The sequence below is a fragment of the Drosophila arizonae genome, chromosome 2, assembly GCF_054131065.1.
Source record: "Drosophila arizonae isolate 15081-1271.41 chromosome 2, UAZ_ARI_1.0, whole genome shotgun sequence".
Taxonomy (NCBI): Eukaryota; Metazoa; Arthropoda; class Insecta; order Diptera; family Drosophilidae; genus Drosophila; species Drosophila arizonae.
The window spans coordinates 26,493,190-26,519,869 of NC_142922.1; the positions used below are offsets into that span (position 1 = coordinate 26,493,190).

General features: G+C 40.9%; 2 protein-coding genes across 7 annotated transcripts in view; both read right to left on the minus strand.

The window, feature by feature from the left end:
* Positions 1–17,837, minus strand: part of LOC108608914 (uncharacterized) — a 66,504-nt gene extending 48,667 nt beyond the window's left edge. For 2 of the 4 annotated variants that reach the window (XM_089476229.1, XM_089476134.1), the window contains exon 1: positions 17,639–17,837. The gene's annotated coding sequence lies outside the window, so the exon portion shown is untranslated. The remainder of the gene's footprint in view (positions 1–17,638) is intronic. The other 2 variants (XM_089476240.1, XM_089476227.1) reach the window with 1 other exon arrangement.
* A 791-nt stretch (positions 17,838–18,628) lies between these two features.
* LOC108609147 (glucose dehydrogenase [FAD, quinone]) lies at positions 18,629–25,435 on the minus strand. Of its 3 annotated transcripts, none has more exons than XM_089472912.1 (4): positions 24,192–25,435; positions 19,852–21,067; positions 19,505–19,791; positions 18,629–19,440 (listed from the first exon to the last, which is right to left on the minus strand). In XM_089472912.1, exons 2-4 carry the CDS (start codon positions 21,041–21,043, stop codon positions 19,075–19,077), a joined length of 1,845 nt encoding a protein of 614 aa, XP_089329038.1. In that variant the 5' UTR covers positions 21,044–21,067; positions 24,192–25,435; the 3' UTR covers positions 18,629–19,074. The 3 variants fall into 3 exon arrangements, with proteins under 3 accessions (XP_089329038.1, XP_017856351.1, XP_089329042.1); XM_018000862.2 differs by having other exon boundaries at positions 24,307–25,432; XM_089472916.1 differs by lacking the exon at positions 24,192–25,435 and adding an exon at positions 21,189–22,096.
* Between the last annotated feature and the right edge of the window lie 1,245 nt (positions 25,436–26,680).

Here is a 26,680-nt window from a genome sequence, read left to right on the forward strand (position 1 = left end):
AGTGTCAATCATGCCACGCCCCGTTTCATATTCCCCTCCCCTTTCCATTCCATTCCACTCAGTCGCTAACGACGCCTCGTGCCATTGTTGTTGCTATTATGATTATCGTTATTGTTGTCCCATTTTCCCTCGCTTGGCCCGCCCTCCCGACCAACCGACCACCCACTGGCTCCTTTGTCGCTCTTCCTCTTACTGCCACACATAATGAAATAAAAATATTGTGCTGTTGTCGCTGCTGTTGTTGTTGTTGTTGTTGTTGTTGCTGTCCTTTGTTATTTTTACTGCTGCTATGCAAAGCAGACACATAATAAATTGTTGCCCCACCGTTGCTGTTGCCGTTGCCGTAGCCACCGCCCGTTGCAAGCCACAAAAGAGCTACAAATTGAAATTTAATGAAATTTATTAATTTGCTGCATTTGTGATGATGTGGCAAAAGTATTTCCCAGTCAGCTTCAAATTGATCACTCAGCGGTTGATTTTGCGTTTTGTATCGATTCAATAAAAGATGCAACAAACAACAATGCAAACAGTGAATGAATAATTCAGCGTGCTAAAAGGCCGAATTAAATACAAATTTGAAAATGAAATTGAGTTAAACAGCGTGTTAAATTAAGCAGAGTTGTCAAGCGGAAAACACTAAGGGAAATTCAGCCAGACCAAAACGAACCCAAGCCAAAGCCAAAGCTGTGAAATTTCACGCGTTCAACTTTCACTGGCCAAGCAGCTGTGGCTTAAGGGTTTGAAGTATTTCGCAGCTCAGCTAGGAGATAAAAGTGGGGCTGGTGGATGAAGACAACTTTATGGAGATGCTGAAAGATGTGGAGTTGTTGAGAAGTTCAACTTTCTTGACTTATAGATTACTGTGAAACTGTGCAAATACCAAACAGTCAAAATAAAAAGAAAGACATCTCTACATGTCTACTCTCCACTTCCTCTTCCCCTTCTATTAATGAGCTCATGAAATCAAAGTGACATGCAAACAGTCCATTAGAGGTGTAAATGGAACATGTTACAGACAACTAAGGCAAATGCGAAATACGTGTGCAATTTGTCACTTTATCGCTGCTTCCGTCTTTATTACGCATACGCAGCGTAAGCCATATGGGAAATCTTTTATCATCGCTGACTCAAACACGCAAATCAAAGGCTTTTGTCATCTTATCTCCAGTCGAGCCACAATCATCACACAGCAATCACTTAGTCATATCTCGTATCGTCTTAACCCGCCGAATTTCACCTTCAAATGCTGACATTACCTTCCGCCATGTTTTATTTATATTGTTTGTATTTTCATTGCCTTCACGCAGCCTTCGCACAGTAGCCGCAATCAGAATGTCTCGAGGCGTGCGGCTCAACTTTGACATTCCCGCGTCGTTTTTTATGCCTCGCCTTTTATTGCGTGCCATTACTTTAATATTCTCGTGCCTCCTCCAGTTCGATTCACGATTCACAGCAATCGATGAAAGAACTCCAACTGGGCTCCTTGTGCCCACGCTCACATGTGGATGGGTAGATATTGGTTCAGGCACTTTTTGTTCCCTGTTGCCGTTGGCGGTTGCTGTTGGCTCTGGCTGCCTTTAATGTATTTCAATTATTTTTATTGGCTTATCATAAATTATAATGCTCCCTGGCCTTGGCTTCCATATATTCTCAGCCAACGGCCCTTCCACCTCTCCACTCCAGTTTCACCTAGTGAAAGCTTTCACTCGCTTCATCACATTTTCAGTTCACAGTTCACAGTTGTGTAGCTCCTGCTCCTGCTCCTGCTCCTGCCTTGTCCTCGACTGCTCCTTCGTGGGGAGGTCTGGAACACATGTTGAGCCTTGTTTCTGCTCGCATTGCTGCTTATTGAAAAACTTCGGCAATTCGTTGCGTGGATCGCTTCGTTCTGTTCTGTTTGAGCAAACTTTCCGTTAAGTGGCAACAACTTTTCGTCCCTCTTCAAGCATTTTATAATTTCATGGCATTTCTTGGCTTTTCTTGGCATTGCTTGGCTGCCATGTTTTCCATATTTTAGTGTGCTGGTAAAACTTTATAGAGTTCATTATTTGCAGCAAGCGCGCCTTAATAATTTCTGCATTTGGCACGAAAACAAATTGAATTGTGTTGCGGAATGACTTAACCGGAAGCTTAACTGTTTCCAGTTTGGGTTTCATTGAGCAGTATGTAAATGACAGCATATCATGGAGCACTTTTCTACTGAATTGCACATTGCATATCCCAAATAGACTATTCTCTACTCTCTACAATCGCACTCTCGTTAAACACTCTCGGAATGGGAAGGAAAGCATCTGTGGACAGAGCTGACTAAATCAATTGCCTCAAGTTTGATTTATCTCTTTGATTTGCTTCTTCATCAATCAAACCATCCCACTGCATCTATATACACAGCATTTGTGGCATTTGTTCGTTCATCCTTCTCTCATTCCATCAAGCCATTATTCATCCTCTGTAATTTGGCACTGTGCCTCGTGGCGCTTGCCACATTGAGCACGCCGCATTGCATTCGCGACTCTATTACACAAGTTTCTCGCAATTTTAATTATCACGCCGTCGTCATCATCATCTTCATCATCATGCTGTTGTTGTTGTTGTTGCTGTTGTAATTGTTGCAGCTACTAAAACTGTTGCAAACGGCACCGCAAATGCAATTTCCGTGCAAAATATTTGCACAAAGGCACAAAAACTTTGCCCACATCCATTTCGCTCTTTCGTGTTCCATTTCTCCATCTCTCCCCTTCTCACCTTCTCTCGCTCTCTTGTAGTTCGCCAAATACACGAAGCTAGAAAACTAAAACTAAAAGAAAAATGAAAACTTTCCTCCAAGAACGAAAAGTATTGAGCTCTTCTCTCTCTCTCTCTCTCTCTCTCTCTCGCGCTCTTCCATTCCTACTCCCAACTCCATGAACCGCTTTAGGTTCAACTCAACTCTTAACAGTCGCTGCTCCCGTTGCATACTTTGCGGCGTTTTGCGCACTTTGTAAATAAGTTAAAGTATTTCCAAGAAGAAGAACGAGAGAAATCGTTGGGTGCCGCTTCGCTGGCTCAAATTAAAAGAAATTTGCAACGAGCAGCAGACACAACAAGGGGAGAGACGCAGAGTAACAAGTGAACTGAACTGCTGCAGTTTGCTCTTCGTTTCTGCTGCAGTGGCTGATGCTCTTGTTGCATTTGCTTGTGTCATGCTCGACGACAAAATGCACTTTGTTTGATGAGCAGCCACCACGAACACGGCAAACCGACTCAACCGCCCCTTGGCCGACATCTGGCAGCGCTGGCAGACCTGTGGCACATGCCAATGAGTGGCGAAGGTGGATGTAAACCATGCCAGGCTGGGACTGAGCCTTAAAGAGAGACTCCGCCAGGGATAATGCCAGCTGACAGCCTTCATTTTCCCTTGCCCAGCTGTGCATCAGCTGCCTGAAAAAATAATGAGAAATTATTGGCGCATTGCGCCTCGAGCCACTCGAATGGCCCGAGAAATAAAACTCGTTTACAGATCGTTGCGGACAGGTCTTATTACACACACATGGGCAACACATGGATGCTTATATTGATTAAATTTATTAAAGAATTTAATTAAATGCGCAATGTGCATATGCTTTATTTATATCAACTGCATTCTATTTGGAATAAATTGCATATTCCATGGAATGGATGTTCGTTTCATTAAAGTGCAAATCGATTTTCAGAGTAGGCAGATTGAGCTTTTTCCAGCTAGCTATGCTCCAAGAGCCACAGGGGAATAGCCGTCTATCTAAGCAGCTTGCTCACACTGCATCGCCTTTGTGCAACATTGTGGCTGCTGCTGCTGCAAGCTATGAAATGCGGCTTAAATTTACAGCCAAGGCATAAATTGCAAATGTTTTCCCAGCCTGAACTGTGATGCACCAGCCAGACTAAAGTAGAGCAAGGCTTCTCCTAAATTCCTCAGCCAAACAATGTGAAACTCTTTCCCTCTATCGAATATTATGCAGCTGCTCTGTCCCACATATTCAACCTGAATATGAGGCAGGTATATATTTTATGGTTTTTACTTTGAGTTAAATGGAGAAATGCAACAGGAAATCATATTCCGCCCAAATAAAACAGCTCATGAAATGATCTCTGTCTACATTTGAGTGAGATTATTTACCTGTGCCACCTCAAGTAAATTAGTAGCCAAGCTAATTCTCCTCGCCCCAGTCTCATCTCCCGCTCTCTTCTGTGGCTTCCCCTGAAAACATTGAGTGTGCATTGTCACACTTTCACTTCAAATGCCCCGCTATAATTTTAGAGCTCAGCTCACTTATGCTGTGAGGCACACGTGAGGCGATTAACATAATTAGATGTGCAAATCCAGCACTCGACATACGCCAAAGACAAAGCCTGCTCACAACTTCACAAAGAGGCTGACAGGAGAGGAGGAAGGTGAGGAGAGGAGAGGCTGTGTAAAAGATTCCCATAAAGTGTAAATATTTGCGTGGTGACAGAAGAGACGAGGCCCAGCAGGTGGCATCGAGTGACTGGGGAAACAACCATAAACACAGACAAGGACACACACAAGGAAACAACCGCATTGAAAGCCGCAGGCTCAAAGGGCACCTCTCGTTCTCCCTCTCTCTCTCTCTCTCTCTCTCTCTCTCTGAACCTTTTCGCTGAGCCTTTAACACGCACTTAAGAGCTCCGACATAATTTCCAAATTGTACAATTATAATTTCCGCCTGTGCACACACACACACACATATTCACACCCACACACACACAAAAGTATTTCTGATAAGCACTTTAATTAGCTGAAGTTTTCCTGCTGTCATTTTTCACTCCCAGTGGTGACTCCTTCCATGAGGTGGCTCCATCCAATTAATTGCCTTGTTGCTTAGTCTTTTTGCTATGTGTGTGTGCATGTCTACTCATGTATTATCTTGTCTTGGCATATACTTCATCTGCTCTGGTCTCAAAAACTTTTCATTTTCATTTTGGCTCCAACTTTTTGCATTATTGAGCAAGTGTGAGGCGAACGCAGTCCTCGGGCAACTTTGCTTTGGTTTCTCACCTGTGTGTGACCCTTGTGGCCTCACACACACACACACACACACACACACGCATAAGCAACTTGAAATGCTACTCCTGCCTCAGTTCTTCAATCTGTCATTCGGTCATGCTCACAGCCTCAGAGACTTCACTTTAAATTGAGTTTCTTCGGGCAACTTTTCATACAGAGAGAAAAGAGAGCAGAATTTAATAGAGAGGTTCGCTTTGGGCGGGGCTGGGCGCTGTGGGCGTGGCAATTTGTATGTGCTGATTGCTGTTTTGTTATTCATGGAATTGTTTAAAAATTTAGATTGCTGCGAAATCCTTCAATTACAATTTGCCCCGCTCCTCTCAGGGATATATAGATTAAGGAGATGTCAGCATCAACATTTCACTGACTGCCAATTTTATTGAAACAATTTGAATAAGACTCGATAATTAAATGTCTTCAACAACAGTTTAGTTCAAATAGGATTTCCTTCCTTCTCTGCCTTCTCGCTGTTCACTTTCATTTTAAGCGCAGCAAGTGTCCTTTTGGTATCCTTTCTCCTTTACTTAAGTTTTAATTTGGAATCGACTCCTGACTCAGCATTACGTGTGAGGACATTGTCCCCGTTTCGCAGAGTCTCTGTGGCGTACAAACACTCAGAGCTAATGAAAAAAGCCTTTTTAAATTCCACGTGGAAACGGGAAACGAAACATCCAAACGGAAGCAAAGTATTTGCAAGCATAATTTAATTAATTAACAGACCCCGATTCCCCCACGGCCATTCCGATTCCTAACTAGGCTGATTCCATTTTGTGTATTTTGTCAATTAGCTGGGAGCCGCAGGAGCAGCTGGGAGCACGTAACTGAGACTTGGAGCCTGGCAATTAATTTCGAACGTCTTCGTTGCCTCTAGGGGTCTGTATTTGGTTCCCCTAATCTCTATCTACGTGACTTCTTACGTTGTTAACAACGCGATAAAACTGTAAAGTGAGCCCAATCCATTAATTAAGCCGGCCAACGGACTGGAGCAGGAGCAACAGGATAACCACGCAATTAGATGAATTGTGCACTGACCGGGCAGCCAGCAGAACCAGGAGACATCCGAATATGGGGTTTGTCTCTCAGCCTGTCTGAGCTGTGCTGCGAATCCGCTTTGTAGTTCGCCCAGCAGAAAGTGAGCAACCTCGTTTGGCCAGTGAACCGTGTGAGCACCAGAGCCTCAGGACACAAGCAGAAGGAGAGCCACAGAGGCAAGGGAATCGGATTCCAGAAGTGGCAGAGGCAGAGGCAGTCAGCGTGGCTCATTGAGTGGCAAACACACTCGCAGCCTGTGGAAGGGGACTCCTGTTGCTGTTGCTTTGTCTGCTGGCGAATTGCGGTCGAGTGTCATCGAACATGGCAAAACAGACACACACACACAGGCGCACACTCAGCTCTATGAGACAGGCTGCCATCGCACACAAAGACAGAGCTATTGGTGTCAATGGCTAAAGATTAGCTGCATTTGCCCATCGAGCAGCCCTTCTAGCCATTTTGTCACATCATTAAGTTTCTAATTAGCCCAGGCAACAGCTGCTGATACTGAGAGCAGAGCAGGAGGAGATTAGATGGAAGACTGAGAGCAAAGCAGGAGGAGAATAGATAGAAGAGTGAGAGCAAAGCAGGAGGAGAATAGATACGCGTAGAGGAGTGAGAGCAGAGCTGCTTTGCATGCACTGCAAACATCTTAAGCTGCTTAGCATCGCTTCACACTTCGCTTAGCCAGCCCTGAGCAACTACTGAGTGCAGGGTTGGCCTTTCTTATCATGTCGCCTTCCATTTGAGTGGATGATTCTTAAGCGCCTTTCAAGTGCAAATGGGCATTGGCCCGGCTAAGCCTTAAAGTGGGCAAGGTCAAATGCATTTGCAGTTTCTGTCGAAGTAGAAGGAAATGCAGAGTGACGCAGCTTGAGAGAGATAAAGTCAAAGCGAAACATTTGAATATTTTATAAAGGCTCAAATTGATTTTGAATATTCCCAACATTGACTTGCCTGCATTTTCAGTTCACATTCAGTCCGAGTCGAATTGCATTTTCGTTTCTCTAATACTCCATTCCAGGCATAAGCCCTCATCGTTTGGCCGACAATGTTTCCCGTAGCAATTAGTGCGGCATGCAGCGAATTTGATTATCGCACTATAAGTGGGCCGATGTAGGGAGTGGGATTGGGAGTAGGCGTGGTCGTGGCTGAGTCGTAATTGGAATGTTTTGAGGTTGAAATCGCAGATTTGCCAGCTGCCCACATGTCGCATTGTTGATTTATGGCAACAGCCGCAGCCGCAGCCACAGCCACAGCAGGAGAGCAGAGCAGAGACAGAGACAGAGAGAGAGACAGAGAGAGAAAGCGAGTCAAGTGCGTGCTCCGAGGCAGCCACAAATGCTGGATATCTGTGTTGCAACACTGCAGTTGCACGGCTGGTGGGGCTTAGTGAGTTGGCGGTTGCCTGAATGCTGGCTGCACTCATTTTGACACCCGCACAATAGTTCATGCTCGACAGGCAGGTGCACAGCGGGGATTATGCGCATGGAGTGGCCCGAATGCCACTCGAGGCATATTCAAATTGGCATCTAGCATCGGATGACCTCCATCCTTCATCCTCCAGCCCAGCCCAGTTCAGGCAAGCCGCAATGATTGAAAAAATTGGCTTAAGTGCTTAACTAATGGTAAGCATGGCAATAAGCCGGCTCATGAGCGTGCTGCCACCCAAAGAGAGTGATAGTGAGAGTGAGAGAGGGAGAAACTAAGTTTGGGCACTTTCATGACCCTGACATAAATCTCCAGCTAGTTGGGGCTCCTTTCCTGGATAGGGTTGCTTGCGTGAGCTTGCAACATTTTTAGAGTGTGCGTCCATTAAACGTTTTCCGCTAAAGGCCCACAGAGCATGGCCAATAAACAAAGATAGCAGAAGGATAAGGGCACAGACAAGTGAGAGGGATGGAGATAGGGATAGGGATAGGGAGTAAACAGGACGCAGTTAATTGGCTTTCGAAGGGAATCATAGGGAGATAGGGAAAACTATGTGAACGGAGCATTTAATTAAATTTGAGACTATTTTGTGTGTAGTTTAGTGTAAAATCACAAAGGCTAGCTGATAGCTAATTGAATCCATAATAGCATTATAAAATAAATTCAGATTCCATTTGGGAATTTTGTCGTGTCAGCAACTGTAAATCGCATTTGAAATGAGCCAAAGCATTAAATTGACAATTTAAATATTGAATGTAAAATGTTGATGATTTACATTTGCATTTTTGACCACTTCAATATTTACTTTGTGACAAACTAAACGAAATTCAAACTAATTATTAACAAATTATGTGCATACTAATTTAATAATAGAAGTGAGAAACCAAATCACTTTCTGACTGAGCAGCGCTCAACACATGACATTGTTTGCTCTCTCATCTGTGTGAGGGAGTCACAACTACACACACACACATACACACGCATACTATGACAGCTAACTGCAAATTGTAGCTGTAAAGCGCAAATGCAATTTTCCAGCAACAGCGAAATTTCCACTTAAAGTTGCAGTTATGCAAATGCATTTGCCCCTCATGTGTGTCCACGTATAATTGTGTGTGTAAATGTGCATGTGTGTGAGTGTGGATCGTGCGTGAAATTAAATTATCCCTCGATGACACAGCGCGACCCGCAGAGCAAATTGAACGAATGCGTCAAATGTTATCTAAACTTTTAATGAACGGAAACTGTCAGCTAACGTTAATTGGAATTGAATAGACAAAGTCATTTGGCTAGTTATGAAACAGAAATTGCCACATTATTTCAGCCAAGAACAATTAGGCCAACTTGGCCATGGCCAAAAGTTTGACGGAAAAAGTCAAATTTAATAATTGGCCTCCTCCACAGGAAGTTTTCCATTTGGTCTTTTTGCTTGTTTACGTTGAATTTATTTAAAGTTAATTTGACAGAAATTGAAATTCAGGCGGGGGAAATGGGAAAATGGGCAAGAAAAAGAGCAAAAGAGGCAGAAAAACTTTGCAACTTGATTGAAACTCGAGGCGTGGCTGAGCAGTAAAATGGACGCTCCGTGGCATTTACTTCCAGGCCATTAAGACACAATGACACACGCGGCTGTTGAAGAGGCCAAGAGGCCAAGGGGTCGCGGGATCTAGGGGTCTCTGTGTATCGGGGGAGGGTGGCCTTTGTCTAAACTTTGGGCCAGATTTTGCCTGTCTGGCCCTGTATTGACTTTTTTGTCGCCTCTGACACTGCAGACCCTTGTCATCGAGGAGGGCAGGGGGAGTGGTGACTGTGCCGATAATATCGAGCTTGGATTGTGCCTAATCACAGAGCTCGAGCCGATGGCAGCCGTCGACTACAGCACAGCAGAACGAATCCAAGCCGAGGCCTGTCTCCTTATGCCCATCCAGATTATCATTGTCAAAGCCAAAATCATAATAAATCATTCGGTTCCAGCTGGAGCAGAGGAAGAGATAGTAAAGAAAGCAAATTCCTTGTGTCTTAAGACTTTCCGATGAGTCTTCACTTAAGTATTTGCCAACTTGCAATTCCTTTGTAATCATGTTCCCTCTCCTGTTTCTACGTAGAGTAGAGAGGGACATAAACCAAATTATAATAATCCGCTTTTTTCTCACAGGTGGAGCTGCATCTAAAGGCCAGCTTGAATTAGAATGAGAAGAGGCTCGTCCCTGCATTCCCATTATAATTTACAAGCAGATTAAGAAATTAATGGCCCACCAATGTGGAGGACGGAGAATGGAGTGGGGTGTGGGGCTTTGTTGGGCTGAGTTGTGGTTTTTCGAGGGCTGTCATTTTTCATTTTTAATGTGCGCCACGAGCCAATCCGAGCTGCCTCCCATGTAAAGCAGATAATACATATCAGCTGGAAAGTCGAGGTCTTTAGCGATAGCAGAAAATGATTCACTCTTAGAAATTATGAGGATGGCTTTAATTGAGCTGCCTTTGTGGGAAGTTCTAGGAAATGAAGCAAACACCTTTCCACAAAGTTTGCGCTTTGTCGTAAACATTTACTGAGCAGCTTAGCCATTGCCGGTCCATAAAGGTAGCCACGAAATTAAATAAGTCCTGGCACAGACAGACAATGAGATAACTCCATTGAGGCTGCAACTAACAAGCAGATTGGCTATCGTCAAAGAGGACCAGGACAACAAGGACAACAAGGACAACTACCTGGTGACAGCCAGAGACACTGACAACGCTTTATATTCTATTTATGAGCCACAGAAAGTCGAGCAATAGCAACAACACAATGCACAGAAGGTAAACTTAATTTCAGTCAGAGAACAGAATAGAGCAGGAGAGAATAGAATGGAATCAAAAGGCAGAGACAAGAACAGTTGTATGGGGCGTTGACTGGCTTCCGTTTCCGTCAACACTGGAACCGAATACTGTTTCCTGTGCCAGTCAGCAAAGAGGCCAGCCAGACAGTTAGTTAGTCAGGCCATTAGTCTGCTTAGTGGGTAATTTGCAAATAGAATTGTGGCAGAGCGAGAAGAGCGTAGAATTTAATTATACCTTGTTAGCTGCTGAAGACGTTAGCTGAATGCTCTAGCTCGGCAACGAGAATGGCTCCAACATCAATTATAATGCAGTTGGCCGAACGTTGTCGAAACGTGAGCGAACTAGTTGAAAGCGTTGATGGCCATAATTATACTTCATTATCTCAATAATGTCTGCAGATAACCAATTGATGAGTCCGTAATTAATGCGGCCACAATATCAATCATACGACCCATGCGCCGCACAGCTTATTATTATGATTTTCAAACCCAGACTGTTGAAATTTGCAATGCATACATATTTTATATTCGAAAATATATGGCCTCATGGATAGACATATAGACACATCAAAATCGTCGATTCATTTAATAGCATTGGCTGTAAAATTTAAATCTGCAGGAAATCTATGGCAACCGCAGCTAGCTAAAAAAATATAGAAATATTTTGTAGGCATAGGTGACTTGTGCATACCCTGGGTATGCAGTGATATCAAAGTGTTATTTTATCTATTAATATCTCAAGAGAGTAATCAAAGGCTACTCAGCTGATTCTGCTTTGCATCCAAAAATATTTATTTCCTTGAAACATCATGTTCTATTTCAAATATGAACAGCTCTATCCATTGTCATCGAGCATATGCATAGAGGGTATAATGAAAACATTTCTATAGAATTGATTGAGTGACCGTCGCCCTCATCCGAATGGCAGCGAACGGCATCGAATGGCATGGCCTCCTCGTGGGGCCTGCGGCGTGTTTACTTTATACATATTTGATTTGGCCTCTTGCAAATATTATTGCCACTGCGACGTTTGTTTTCATAGCGGCACGGGCTGGGTGCAGTCGCCCCGACACTGGTCGACTCCATATGGACATGGACACGGACATGGATCATGTTTGCTTGTTAAATAGCATGGCAGGGCGATTCAATTTGATTGGCGGGATTGCGTGGGCTTAGCCAGCAGTCAGCAGTTTAATGGAATTGTTTATGGCCACCATGACACTGAAAGATAATCCATCATATGCGAGCACGATGGCGAGGGCGAGTGCGAGTGCGAAAGCGATTGCTCTTTGAAGACGATGTCCATGTACTACAAGCTTGTTGAGTGAAGTAACTCAACATATTGAAAGCATTATGAAATGCAGCTCTGAGTTTATTCAATAAAAAATATATAGAGTAGGTCTAAATATGCTGTTCATGTTATTTGATATAAGATTCGATAAATAAATAATAATATGTAAATAATAATAAATAATAACTTATTAGTCGATTCGATAAAAAATAAATTAATATATGCATAAATATAAGTGTATAATAAAATAAATATAAATATATAATATATAATATAAATAAAATTATAACTTCCTATTAATTATTTTTAATAAATACTAATTTAGACTACTTAAAAATTGAGGTTTGATTTTTACTGAAACTGTATTTATTAGAATATTATTTATCAGTAATAAAAACCCATATAATCACAAATGCAAGTGTAGAAAATATTAAATTTAAATTAAATATATTTTGTACATTTTTAAGATTGCATATAAACTTATCAAGATATTAAGTGTGAGAAGCTCCAAAAAAAAAAAAAAAAAAAAAAAAAAATTAAATAAATAAATAAAAAATAAAAATATTAAATAAATTCAAATAAATCCATATTCATTAGTTAAAGACATTGCAGAACTCTTATCATATTCTTAAGTTTATTATATTATATTCAAGGTATTTTAGTATATTTGTCTTTAAGGCATATTTCAGCGAGGATGCTTAAGCTGCGGCACGCCGCAAAGCTCTGCACTCTCCGGCTTAACACACATTTATTGTTCATTGCTGGGTTATTTAATGGCATCGTTCTGGCCTTTAACTGCGCTTTAAACCAGTCGCCGTATCCGAGTCGTCAGCTCTGCCAGAGCGCCCCGGGCGAGTCTACTTCCAGCTGCAATTCTCTTATGGCTTCAGTTTTATTCTGTTACTGGCTACTGTTTGATCGCCGTGGGGCTCGTTGCCTGTTTAAATAGCCGCACAGACAGTGCGAGTGAGCGAGACGGTCGACTGTCAAAGGATGTTGGCTTTGCCATAAAATGCTACCGTTGCGTGCATTAAAAAGCAGGCGCAAATAACGCCACAGCAGATATTTACCAAAAGGGATTCAACTCTCCTCCGGCTGCCCTAGTTTAGCGACACGCACAGACAGGCACAGGGACCCGCTCAAAGGCAGCCAACACGAGTTTCGTTTTAAAGGCAAGCAGTGTGTAAAATTGAAACAACCAATGAGTATATGTATTAAAGCATAAATCATTATTGATTACTGCAGACCCAGCTCTTAATAGCCGCCGCCCAAGAGCCCTTAACGAGGTACTCAATGCTGGGCAAACAACGGCTCACAGCTTAGGCCTAGGAGCAGCAATCGTTTGTCATAATTTGCACATTTCAAGGGCCCTTAAACACTGTCCCAATTGATTTATAATAAGCACTTGTCCGAGTGTTAAATATGTGGATGGCGGTTAGATTTCAATTAGACCTCAAAATGCATTCGAAAATATAGAAATATTTCAATTAGATCTCAAAATGCATTCGAAATATTGATATACATACATGTAAAGATATACATATTTCAATTTACTCTGAGAAAATATGTCAAATGTCCCCAAAATGCATTGAAAAGAGAGATATATACATACAAAGATATATTTAAATTTACTCTCAGAATGCATTGAAATATCGTTAAAATGCATTGCAAGTATCGATATATCGATCTATATTTAAATTTACCTTCAAAATTGAAATAAAGAGTAGTTCCTCAATAATAATACTGCCAACAAATTTAAATGAAAATATATAAATCTATAATAAAGAAATTTAAAATAAGTAAGAACGTTGCCATTTGATAGCGGCATTTATACGGACGAATGGACGGACGAACAGCCGAGTAATATGAATTTTACTCACTTCGCTCTCCTGAATGAGCTAAAAAAAAATATTTATATATATATATACGAATCGGCTCTTGAAATAAACTGAAAGTATACAAATAGTTAAATACATTGTATATATAGATGAATGCAAGAATAAATATCAAAATACATTGAATATTTGATCAACAAAAAATATGCACTGACTGCTCTGCAAAGGAAACTCTCATGGCTGAGAGACTCCATTTTACTGCAATATGAAAATTTACTGATATTAAAAAGGAAAACAAAATAAAGCGAATAGCATCGTAAAATTATAATTTCCCAGAAATTGTGCCCCTGCTGCCTTTAATATTTCTTCAGTGCTTCAACTATTCATAAAAACGTTGCACGCAGCAGAGAATGAAACTGAAGTAGAACATGCCACGGCGGATAGTAAAATTTTAAGGCACAATACCATATTAAATTCATTTGTTACTCCCGCAAATGTTGAACTTTCATTACGCTGCACATTTTTTGTATGCCCTACAAAAAAAGAATGCGTGTGCTGCCTAATGGAGGAATTAGCTAAAGAGGAATGTGAAGGGAATAGGTATATGACGTACAGACTTGAGTTCTGATTTTTATATGATAGTAAAGTGAGCTAGGCATCTTCGTTTAAATGTATTTAGATTCACAAAAGTTCTGTGAGCTGTCTCTGCCTATAGGGTATCTCATAGTCGAGTGTATTTACTGAGCAATTTTTTGTTTAGCTTTTATTCTCACATTTTTTTCTCTCTCTCTCTCTCTCTCCCTCTCTCTCTCTCTTTCTCTCTCTCTCCCTCTCTCTCTCTCTCTCTTTCTCTCTCTCTCTCCCTCTCTCTCTCTCTCTGTGCATTATACATCTGCACAAATGTTCTTTTTATGACCACCAAATGCGTGTGTAATTATGCCTCGCACTGAGCGCCTTGGGCAACATTCCAACTGGCCACAGTTAATGTGGCTGGCTGACCAAATGGTCGCGTGTTTACTGTTACACACACACCCACACACACCAACACTCACACATATGTACATGGAGATATTTTTGTATGTCCCAACTCGCTGGCACATGAATTCGTGTAGCGTGAGTTTAGTGCCAGGGAATTGCCCCAACAATTATTATGATGGCTGATAAGCGACCCACACACATACATACTCACACACACACACACACACACACACTGTTACACATGGTAAGTCACGCACATACACTAAAGCGACGAGGCAGCATTTGCTTTCCTACGTGACTGCTGGTAATATTCCTGTGGCAACTTAACGTCTACGCAATGCTCATGGCATGGGGTTAGCATAATGTGGGGCGTATACGTAATGTGGCGTGCTTCAAAACTCAGGCAGCGACGAGTTCAGTTGCAATTCGAGCACATGACATTTGTGGCAACATTTGTGACCGCCTCAGTTGCCTTGGCCTTTTTTGTTTTTCTTTGGGCGGGGAGGGAAGTAAGGGGCGCGTCACGCCCCGCCGCCCCGACGCCACCCACAGTGGACTTCTCTGTCCGCAGGCTGTCGGGCGTGTGTGCAATACACCTTGCCTCCCACACATACATATGCGCATTGTTTGGCAGCAACTGTGTCCTCTTTCATTGTCATTCCATTTATGTGACTGCGACTGCCTCACTTGGCAATATTTCGTGCCTCTCGCCCTGCTGTTGCTTTGTTGCTCTGCTCCTTTTTTTTTTATTGTTTATTACAGTTTTATTATTATCGCAACAGAGAAACATTCTCTCTGTGTGCCTCCGCATGCGGGTGCCATTATTTCAGCTGGGGTAGCTGCAAATTAAAGACAAAGCACACACAAAACACGCTGATGAATTGCCAGATAATTAAATATGCCAAAGCGCATAATGGACGTGCGAGGTGGGAGGTGGGAGGTGGCAGGTGGGACGTGGAGCGTGTAGCGTGCAACAAAGAACCTGCCCAGGTAACCACTCACGTAGGACGCGAGAGTGACAGCCTAACAGCAAACACCGGACAAACTGGCGTTTGGTATTTGACGGCCGAAATTAGCATTTTGATTGAAATGGTAATTGCTCAGGCATGAATTACTTGCCGAAACAAAAGAACGCGCTCAGAACTAATTCTCTAACAACATAAAACAATATTAACTCAATTTTGCTTTCACTAACTAACTCAATAATACAAATTGATAAGAAAAACAACATGCATTTCCGGCAGCACGATTTCCACTTGTATGAGGCCAGCCTTTGATCTAACATTTATTTCTTTACATAATTATCAAATTCATCTATTGAAATGCAAGAATTTATAAGTAAAACGCACCTCACTTTGTATATGTAAAAGAATTTCGGATTTGCCAAAGACTAAATACAGTTTATCGGGTCTGCCACGCGTCCTTTTGCCTATTGCATAAATTTGTACCCTAATACCCCAATTTTTCATTAGCTTTAAAGGGCTAATAAGAAATCAGAGATAAGGATTTTGTTAAAATTTATGTAAAAGTTAAAAAATAAGCGTAGCTGACCAAGTAAAGTTTATATCCTAGATCCCCACCATGAACTAAGTCGATATAGCCATCCCTGTCTGCTCGGCCGTATAAACGCAGCAATCTCATAAACAACAAAAACTATGGACTAGAAATTTTAAATGTGTAATAATATATCAAATACAGCACGAGTCTATTATTCCTTTCCAATAGCTCATTCGATTTTCTTATTATCCAGCTAGCTAATGTAGTTTACGGAAAAATTAAAAACTAAATATATCAGATTCACTGCACATATAAAAATTTTGTATCGGATTTTGTGTATTATACTCTTCCTAAAAAATCTAAAAAATCTTGTTTCTAATACTAAGCCAAGTCATTTTATTTTTCAAATATCACGTTTGGTTAATTTGAGTAAGGGTCATCTAGTTATTCAAGAATTAATTGCCCAAAGCATGACCCACACTGCAGCCCAAGCGGAGTTGCATAGTATATCAGCTCTCTTCACAGGACTTAGGGTATATTCCAGTCTAGCAGACTCAGCAAAACCAGTCTTACTAAATAAATATTAGCTAAAAAAGAAAACAGTTTTTTTTCACTTGAAGGTTTACAAGATCCCCAACTTAAACTCAATAATAGGCTTTGTTATCAGAAACATTTATAATTTGAATTTCTTCAATAGCATGTCTTCAACTGGCCAAATGCCGTCTTACGTGCACTTGAGAGGCTTCATTCAAATTTAAATACATCCCCTGGCGCATTCAGTCAGCGTTCGCCGTGATTAAGTTGCTCATTATTCATGAGGCGAACAACAAAGCGCTATTTGCTCGGGGTAATAACTGAAAGGTCTTATTGATTTATAGGGCGATAGGCAAAGGCCAACAAAACAAGGATACGAATAGGAATACTCACTTGTCCGTCGTTTGTGGCGATTAAATCGTGTAATTAATGTAGGCCGCTTTAAGCTTGGCAACTTGGCGTCGACTTTTTGGTACGTACTAAGCACTCGTTGCGCCTCAGGGACGAGTCTGTCCGCTGGCGTTTGTACAAATGCTCGAGATTTTCACATTCACATTCAAGCAGCAAATACTTGAGTTATTTCGGTCGAGCGTAATTTCAAGTTGTTGCCATCCTAGTTATTTCGACATTTAATTAAAATATTGCGCATACGCCACGTGCCGCAGCCAAAGCCACAGCCAGAGCCACAGCCGGAGCCGGCAATGTAGGTTAAACACTATGCTGGGTTAAGGAACCCCCAAAATCGCGACCGCCAACGCCAGACGAGGTCACAATCCGTTGAAGCAATTGCCAGCGAGGGGCTGCATCAAGCTAAATCCTCAACATGCCACGCAAAGCCGACTGCATATGTATTGTGTGTATGCGCATATTGTGTGTGGGCGAGCTAATAAAAATAGTTAATTTCACTAAAACAAAAACAACAATAGCGTCGACTAAGCCCCAATTGCTTTTACTTTTACTTTTACTTGATTAGAGCGCCCTGCGGGACCTCAAGTAATAAACTTTTTTCTCTTGCTCCATTTCATGCCACATGCACACAACAATCCATCCACACCCACACACACACGCCCACAAACACAAACACACACACATACACACCCGCACACACACTCATACAACAGGCCACGTGTACGCCGAACGTTTGTTAGTATTTTGTTTATTATTTATTATTATTCACCTTCGCTCTAGCCCAGATTCACTTTGATTTTGTCTAATTTTAGTTATACGACTCGCACTTTAATTGTATAGCAACTATGTATATTAATTTTTTTAATAACTAACGTAATATTCACGACACGTAGCGTACGCCGTATGGCCAGCGTCCCTAACGCGTTTACGTCACGGTCCCCCTCACACGAAAGCCGCCAAAAAACTGAACTCGACTAACGGTTAAATGAAAGCCAGCGACGTCGACGCAGGCAGCGACGTAGACAGTGACGCAGACAGCGACGCCGGCGTCAAACTCGTTTGACATTTGCGGAGTCTGCGCAAATCACATGCCGCCAAATCAAAACAAAGTTAACACTTGGGCTGACTTTTTTATGGAAACAAGGAGATTTTAAATGTTTTTGACAGATTTTTAAATAATTCCATGGACATCATATCAAATTTTATATTAATATGATCAGCTATTTGAAAACAATATGTATGTGCGCTATCTGTTGCATCTAACTTCCAATTATAAATCTTTCAAAATATTTGAAATTTTCAAAAACATTTTTATATACATATCTTTCTGACTTATTTCATTTCAGTGGCGCCACCTAGTGTGCGACAATGTAACTAGTAAAACTGCATACGCTTCAAAGCTGCTTGCTATGAGCTATATGAACCAGTTCACAATTCACATATGGCATTTGAGCTAAAAGCGAGATAAATATATATCAAGAAACTAAAGGCTGCATTCACATTTTGGCGGGCTATAAGTAATTTCAAATTGTGAATTCAATTCGAAATTACTACAATTTTAAATTCTGAAACTATATATAAAAAATTTATAAATATATGTGTATATAAAAGAAATATTTGAATTAAAAAAATAACATAACAGCATTTTTGCTATTTTTTTTATATATTATATTTAATTTAATATTCAATTGCATTTCTTCATTTTTGCATTCGATTTAAGGAAAGGAATATAGTTTATAATATTCTCAAAAACAAAACAAATCTTTGATATGCATATATTTCACTTTAAAACTATGAATACATTTTTGTTTATAATTAAAAAATTTGATTTGTTACACATTTTTTAATTATTTCTATATTAACAAGCGATCATGATTTTAAAAATCATAAAATGAAAATTAATATAATCATTGTGAATACATTTTTCATCTTGTGATTTGTAATACATTTAAAAAATCCTTAAATGAAAATCAATAATGAAATTTAGAATACTTTTTTGGGCAAGTTGCGAATTTTGAATAGTTGAATTTCTATTAAATTAAATCGTAATATAAATCGATTTTGGAATTTCGTTAAATGTGGCCAAATCAATTGGCTGACTGAGTACTTAAGATAACAACAACCTATCACATAAAATACCATTTCACCATCCCATCCTACGAAAGCTAAGCAATAAATATAAATTACTGGAACAGACTTCGTTCATCATTGAGGCGGCACGATTTTCATGCGCCACGCATTCTTGATCATGTCGGCCGCCTTCTCGGCAATCATGATAACAATTGCGTTCGTGTGGCCCGCCGGCACGTGCGGCATAATGGATGCATCTACCACGCGCAGGTGCCGAATCCCATGGACTCGCAGCTCCGGGTCCACGACAGCCGTGGCATCCGTGGACGGCCCCATCTTGCAGGTGCCCGACTGATGCTGCAAGCTGGAGCCGTACAGCCGCAGGCAGCAGCGCCAGTAGTCGTTGCTGGCGAAGATCAGATGCTCACAGCCCGGAAAGGGACGCGCATGGAATCGCGTTCCCATCTTCTGCATGGACTTGGTGCGCACTATCTTCAGGATCTGTAAAAAAGTTAACAGTGTTCAGAGAAGACTCCACCATGTCTATATAAACGGAAGTTGGTACCATTTCGATGCCCTCGATCATGGCGCGCACATCATCCGGATGCTGCATAAAGTTCGGCTCCATGCGCGGCCAGTGGAAGGGATTGCGGCTGCGCAGGGAGATGCGTCCAGTGCTCTTGGGGCGCAGCAGAACAGGCACCAGGCCGAAGGTCTCCTTGTTCTGCATGTCGGAGTACATTTTCTCATAGAACTCATCCGTGATGCCCAGCAAATCGCGCAGGGTGCCAAAGCGATCGCCGCTGAGCGAGCCAGCGCCCAGGACGAGCTCCATATCCGCATAGTCCTTGGCTGAGAATGTTGACATGAGAGTTAAACTACAGATTAGACCAGATGAATGGAATGTCTTACCAAAGCTGGAGCTAGGCGTGCGCACAAAGGCGAAGGCTTCGGCGCCGCCAGGAATCGTGTAGGGACCCTGGCCGGAGAAGATGTAGCGAAAGATGTCCGTGGGATTGAGGAGCCGTGCATCGTTGACTGTGGAATCGTTCACCATGAACACCAGGCCATTGAGTGTGATGTGATCCTGCAGATTGTAGCCCACTGGCAGGTCCTGCAGCACCGGTATGTTGTGCTCCTCCAGGTGCGCACGTGGCCCCACGCCGGACAGCAGCAGCAGCTGCGGACTGGCTATGGCGCCTGCAGAGAGGATGACCTCCTTGCTGGCGCGCACCACATATCGCTGGCGGTGCTTGGTAAACTCCACGCCCACGGCCATCTTGGTATCCGGATCGATGAGCAGCTTGGTGACCCAGCTCTTCATCGAGATGTGCAGATTGCGCCGCTGCACCACGGGTTGGATGAAGGCTTTGCTGGTGCTGCAGCGCCGGCCGTTGCGGATGGTCGCCTGGGCTCTGGCAAAGCCCAGCAGCTTCTCGCCATTGGTATCGGTTATATCGTAGCCCAGCTCGCGGCCCGACTTGAGGAAGGCCTTCAGCTGGCGGGACTGATAGTCCGTGTACTGCACATCCAACGGCCCGTTGCGCCCGTGGTAGGGCGACTTGTACAGGTCGGGGATGCCGATGCGCTCGGACTTCTTAAAGTACGGCAACACCTCCTCGTACGACCAGCCCGTGTTATTCGCGGCCGCCCAGCCGTCGTAGTCCCGGCGGTGGCCGCGCGTATACAGCATAAAGTTGATCAGACTGGTGCCTCCGATGCCGCGTCCCTTGGGCCAGTTGCAGACGCCGTTGCGCAGACCCCGGCAGGCGTTGGGCGTGGCGTCCGCCTTGTAGCCCCAGTTGTAGCGCGTGGTCTGGGTGAGGGCCGCCGTCAGGGGCACGTCGCTGATGAAGGTCTCCTGGTCGCCCGCCTCCAGGAGCAGCACACTCGCCGTCCTAATCTCGCTCAGTCGATTGGCCAGCACACAGCCCGCCGACCCGGCGCCCACAATGATGAAGTCATACTCCGGCCGGAAGGCCGTGGTGTCCGGAATGCGTGTGTTCAGCAGCGATGTCTCGAAATCGCGCACCAGATCCACCAACAGCTGGCCCCGAGCGCAGTCCCAGCACAGGCAGAGTATCAGCACGTAGGCCAGGCGCATCTTCGGCAGCAACGGGAAACGTATCTGCAAGATATGCTAATTAGCAAAACGTTCTAGATACTCAACGCATTAGCATTCGCCTCAAAATTGCAAACGGCCTTCGATTTCACTTTAATTCTGGCCAAAAATCGCAAAATTCACGCACCAGCGGCTATTCTCCGATATCCGCTGATTATTCCCCTTTTTTTAGCTCAAGTTCAACAGGTTTCCGATTACATCGATGCACAACAGCAACAGTAACAACAACAAAAACAACAGCAGCAATAAAAGTTTAAGTGTGCAAAAATAAATAAACAAAAGAAACAAGAAAGCCAAACAATAACAAACATGTGGCCAGCTGAACCGGTTGCCGATCAAAACAGAAAAGCTGAAAAGTGAGCAAGCAGACAAAGAAGAAGAAGCAGAAGAGGCGAGAGCCGAAAGCGAAACTCACAAAATAATTCGAGCGCAATCCGGGCAAAAATACATTTGCCGCATTTGACGTTGACCCATAAACGCGTTCGCGGATGTTCATGGAAGCCAAACGAAACATTAACAAAATGTAAGAAATCAATAAATAAGCACAAAAGCTGCAAGAGCAACGACTTCACAATACGCTTGAATTAAGTTAATAAAGAATATTTATTTAAGAAAATATACTTATGTTGCCGTATGATAGTCTTAGACTAAAAAGTCGAATTTGATTTGTGTTTGTAGTTAGTTTAGTTTCTGAACTGGCTTTAGGTATGCGGCTCATAATTAATATATAATTAAATATATAACTCAAGGCTCGGAAAACTGTGCATAATTGCATGCGTAGAATAATTTATATAATTCAATTGCTTATTTAATAACTCATCAGAGCAAATTGTGGACTTAAGCTTAAAGAATACGCTTGGAGTGGAGCAATTAATTTTGTTTTAAATTTTTGGTATTGTGCTTTATATAATATATGTATACTGAAATTATTTCTGCATAATAATCATTATATTTACTTTAATTAAATTTAATAGTACAAGCGAGTGACTATTGAAGAAATAAATTAGACGTGAATCTTTATCATGGGAAAATGCGTTTACGGAATATTCATATTATATTTTAATAGGTGAACAAATTAATGTATATATAAATATATTTTTTGGCTATAATAAAAATTAGTTAATTTTATTTAATCTATTTATGATTTTATTTTATTTATTTATTATCTATCTTTTTTATTTTTTTTTATTATTATTTTTATTTATTTATTTATTTTTAATTTTTTATTTTTATTTATTTATTTATTTATTTTTATTTATTTATTTATTTATTTATTTATTTATTTATTTATTTATTTTTTTTTTTTTGTCTAGTATTGACTGTACTATAATGTACTCATTAATGTATTAAAAATATATGTAAAGCAAATTAATAAATATAATTTACATATATAAAAAACACACACACATCCACACACTTGTGTAAAATATAAATAAGTAAAAAATAAATTATAACATTAAAAAAAAATTAAATTAAATTTAAAATATACTCTAATATTAAGTAAAGATATATTAAAAAATACTTTTAAACTAAAAACAAATAAAAGATAGTAACAAATTTTCCCAAATTGAAACCATTATTTTATATGTCTCTCTAACCGTGTCGCCAATTGATTGCTACAATTGCAATGCTCTCTCTTGCAGAGCATCACAATCTAAACTAAGCCACTCAATGTAGTGGGCGCGCTGTGATTCCACAAAATTACCTTATATGCAAATTAAGTGGCCAATATTGTTGGGTTTTTTGCCTCAAACATTGAAGTCTATCGAAGCTCAAAATTGCACAAATAGGCAAAAATAACAACAACAGCAATAGCAGCAACAGCAAGAAAACAAAAAGAAGGTATTTCAATTAACCTCAATAAAAGAGTGGAGATACGTCTTACAACTAATTGATTTATCTGTGCAATCAGTCAATGTAACGATACCGATTCAGCTGCCTTTGTTCCCGCACAATTGGTTCTACGTGCATGGCCTTCAGTCGCATTGTCACTGGCGCTGAAGAAAAGCTCATTTATAACCGGTCAGCGGACGAGATCTCCCATACAGAACTGCCCTACCACGAACTGTCAATTTCATGGCTGCAATCGATCGAAGGGCGATGCGCTCATTAAAGTTCTTCACAGCTCCCGCAGCTCTTGTGGCAAGTGACTCTGTTGTCAAAACAAAGATCAAACTGGTTCCGCTGCATTTAATATTAATGGCTGTCATAAAAACTCTTTACAATAATATAATTCATAGAAAATGTTTCAATACATATCCATTTGCATTTTATGCCTCTCAATGGGCTCGGCTTGGGGGCTGCATCCAATTAGCCAAGTTTAACAATTTGCTGGCGTGACGAATGACTCAAACAGTTGAATTAGATTTAGATAAATGTTGGACAATTATTATCAGATATTACATGAATTATTTAATTAGTTGGCCATGCCGATTGGCCAAGGGAAAATAACACTGATGAACCTATTTTTAAAACTGATAAAAACTTGCTTAAGTGCACTTTTACTTGCGAAAGCTGCATGGAAGTAACTCAAAAATCAGATTTCATATACGAGTAATAAAACCTATTAAAATAATTAGATAATTATAATAAAATTGATGTTTGATATATAAACTGAAATTTAGATTGCAACTTACTTCAATTAAGTCTTTTTTTTTTATTATATTAAAGAAAACTTAAAAACTGAATATGTATCACAAGAAAATTTTTATCTTTTTTGTTGTGCAATAAAATTTTTTTGAATATTTTTATATTCATATGCAAAATTTGCATTTTAAACATTCTTGCGAAATGCACAAATCACTTGTATAAAAACACGAAACATATTGAATATATTTGTAGTGCAAATGAAATATAAATTTATTAAAATATTTTTTAATAAATACCAAATTTGATGTTATATATATTTTTATTCCAAAAGAAATATTCTATTATTTTTTAAGAAATTCCAAATGTTTTCTTTTTTATATTTTCATGATGCAACCACTGTTCACAATTTTATAAATATTTTAATATTCACACTTTGTCTGCTTTTGGCTGATGAAATGTTATTCTAAACCAATATAGCCAGAGATATATCACACATGTTTATAGCAAGTGCAGTTTCAGTTAAAGTCAGCAATGCACTCACACAGATCCGGCTCAGCAGACCCCAAATATGTGCATGTGGCACATTTTATTCACTTCATTAGTTGCGAAATTCTAAACACGTTTGCCTATGCTTACTGCATTCAGAGTGCACTTACGCAATGGGCGTGCTGCTCTCCTTAACGGATAGACTAGAGCGTTGTGCAGTCGATGTCTTGTTTTGTTTTAGATTTTAGATCTTCGAGTTGTGATTGGCTGATTGGGGATCTCGTCAGCTACTGCGCATGCGCGCGCGCTGCTGTCCGCTGGTTAAATGAATCGCCGCTGCCGGCGCTTGCAACGACGAAGCCTATGTGGCACGAATCAAGACGGGTAGCTGCCCGTCGGTTAAGTCGGTCAGTTTGACGCGCTACGTTCGCTCCAACACGCAGACCCAGACGCCGCCGGTGCTGGACAGTGGCCCAGTAGCCCGGACTAGTTTGGGCACGAAGAAACAGTTGGGGCTCTCGTCTTTGTATTTCAAGTTCAGCGCATGAACTTGCAAAAATTTCATTTCAGTTTATTTGGATTCGCGGCTCACAGGCAGCCTCTGCTCCGTTTCATCACACGCCATAAATTTCGATTTTAGTCATAGCCAAATGTTTTTGTTTTGCATATCATGGCTGGCGGGCTGGCTGGCTGGCTAGCTGGCTGGCATTTGATTAACAGCATTGGATTATGCTCGACATCCATTGGCAGCAAAGCATGCGCTAATCAACCATTTGCCTATTAGCAATTGCTTGCGAATAAATATAGCTATGATATATAGTGCTTCCGCTATTTAAAGACGCGGGAGCAGATGCTAATGTTGACAGCTCGAGTTCAATGTCAACGTTGTTCCACTCCCTCCCTCTCTCTCTCCCACTCTCGAGCCGGGTATCTCTGTTTATCTTGTATCTATGCGCTTTAATGGCGATGACTTCACGTTACAGCGATTACAAATTGAAAGCTCAGCCATAGACATTTGCATATGTAAAACATTAATGTGCTGCTATTCATTAATGGCCAAACAACATCATAGATACATATGTGCGTCTTTAGTTCGGCCTCAGCTCGACGGATTTGCCATTTCGTTGCCGATGTTGCGACTTTCATAATCAATTTTTGGCGCCAGCGACCTTCATTTACTCATTTATACACATACACATTTCGATATATACAATATGTATAAACAAATATCTATTTTCTATAGGTTTTCTACTTTAAATCCAAACAAATTGCCGCCAATGCATTTCAGCCGACTCTCGCGCGCTTTTTGTTTAAACGTTCATAGTTGATATTTGCACAGATTTTATGCATATTCATTTCGCATGACTTGGCAACTGTGGAATTGACTGCTGTTTGATTTTAATCAAGTGCAAAAACACACACTCACACGCACACACACACAAACACACACACAGACACGCAGAAAAGCACTCGAAAGCATTAATTGTTAATAGATGAAAAGCTGAAACAAAGCCCTGCTAATTTAAACAGATATGCTAAACAATAAATAACGAATGTGTTCAAGTGCCAAAAAGTGATAGTATATTTAAATGAATTCGCCTAAGGCGCAGTATGATTAAGCACTTTTGATATTTTATTCGCAGTCAATTTAATATTAATATATCAAATGACGCAAAATTAAAATTGTATATAACTATAACAGGGCTTCCCCAAAAATTTATATAAGGGGGAATGAATAATCAGCTTAACAGACTACAGAAAAATTAAAGTTTTTTAAGTAGTGTATTTGAGATTGAAATTGTAAGCTATAATTACCTGAAAAATATAAATTTTACTAAATTTATTATTAAGTTCCATTAAACAGAGACACATCTTAAACAAACAATATACATATATGAATCTCAGTTTTCTCATTTCTCATTTCACTGTACAAGATCGTAAAAGAAAAAAAATTCAATAACTTATAAGAAGAGAATATTTAGTATGCATTACAATTATTGATATATATTTTTTCAATATGAAGACAGACAGACACACAGACGGGAAGCAAAACGAATATTTCACAATATTAAATAAATTTGTGAATGAGCATAAAAAATTAAAAACTAAAAAAAAATTTGCCACGCTCTTCAACTCTCATATGGCTTGTCATACCCTGTATATATAATAAACAGTAGAATCCGGTTATGACGACTCCATAACGGGTTATTGCGACGAAAATTCTGTTCCCCAGACAAACTTATATGAGCAAGCGTGTAGGGCTATAGTGTCTTCCGGGTATTACGACGGTCCCTTGAGCGTCGTTGTAAACGGAAGCGACTTCGTTTCGCTTTCTTTTATTACATAGATTCTTTGCAAGCTCTCAGGTTATAACGTTTATCTTTCAACATACTTAATTCTTTTTATACCCTGAACCCATTTTCAATGGGAAATCAGGGTATAATGGTTTTGTTGAAATGTATGTAACAGGCAGAAGGAGGCGTGGCAGACCCCACAAAGTATATATATTCTTGATCAGGGCGACGAGCTGAGTTGATTTGGCCC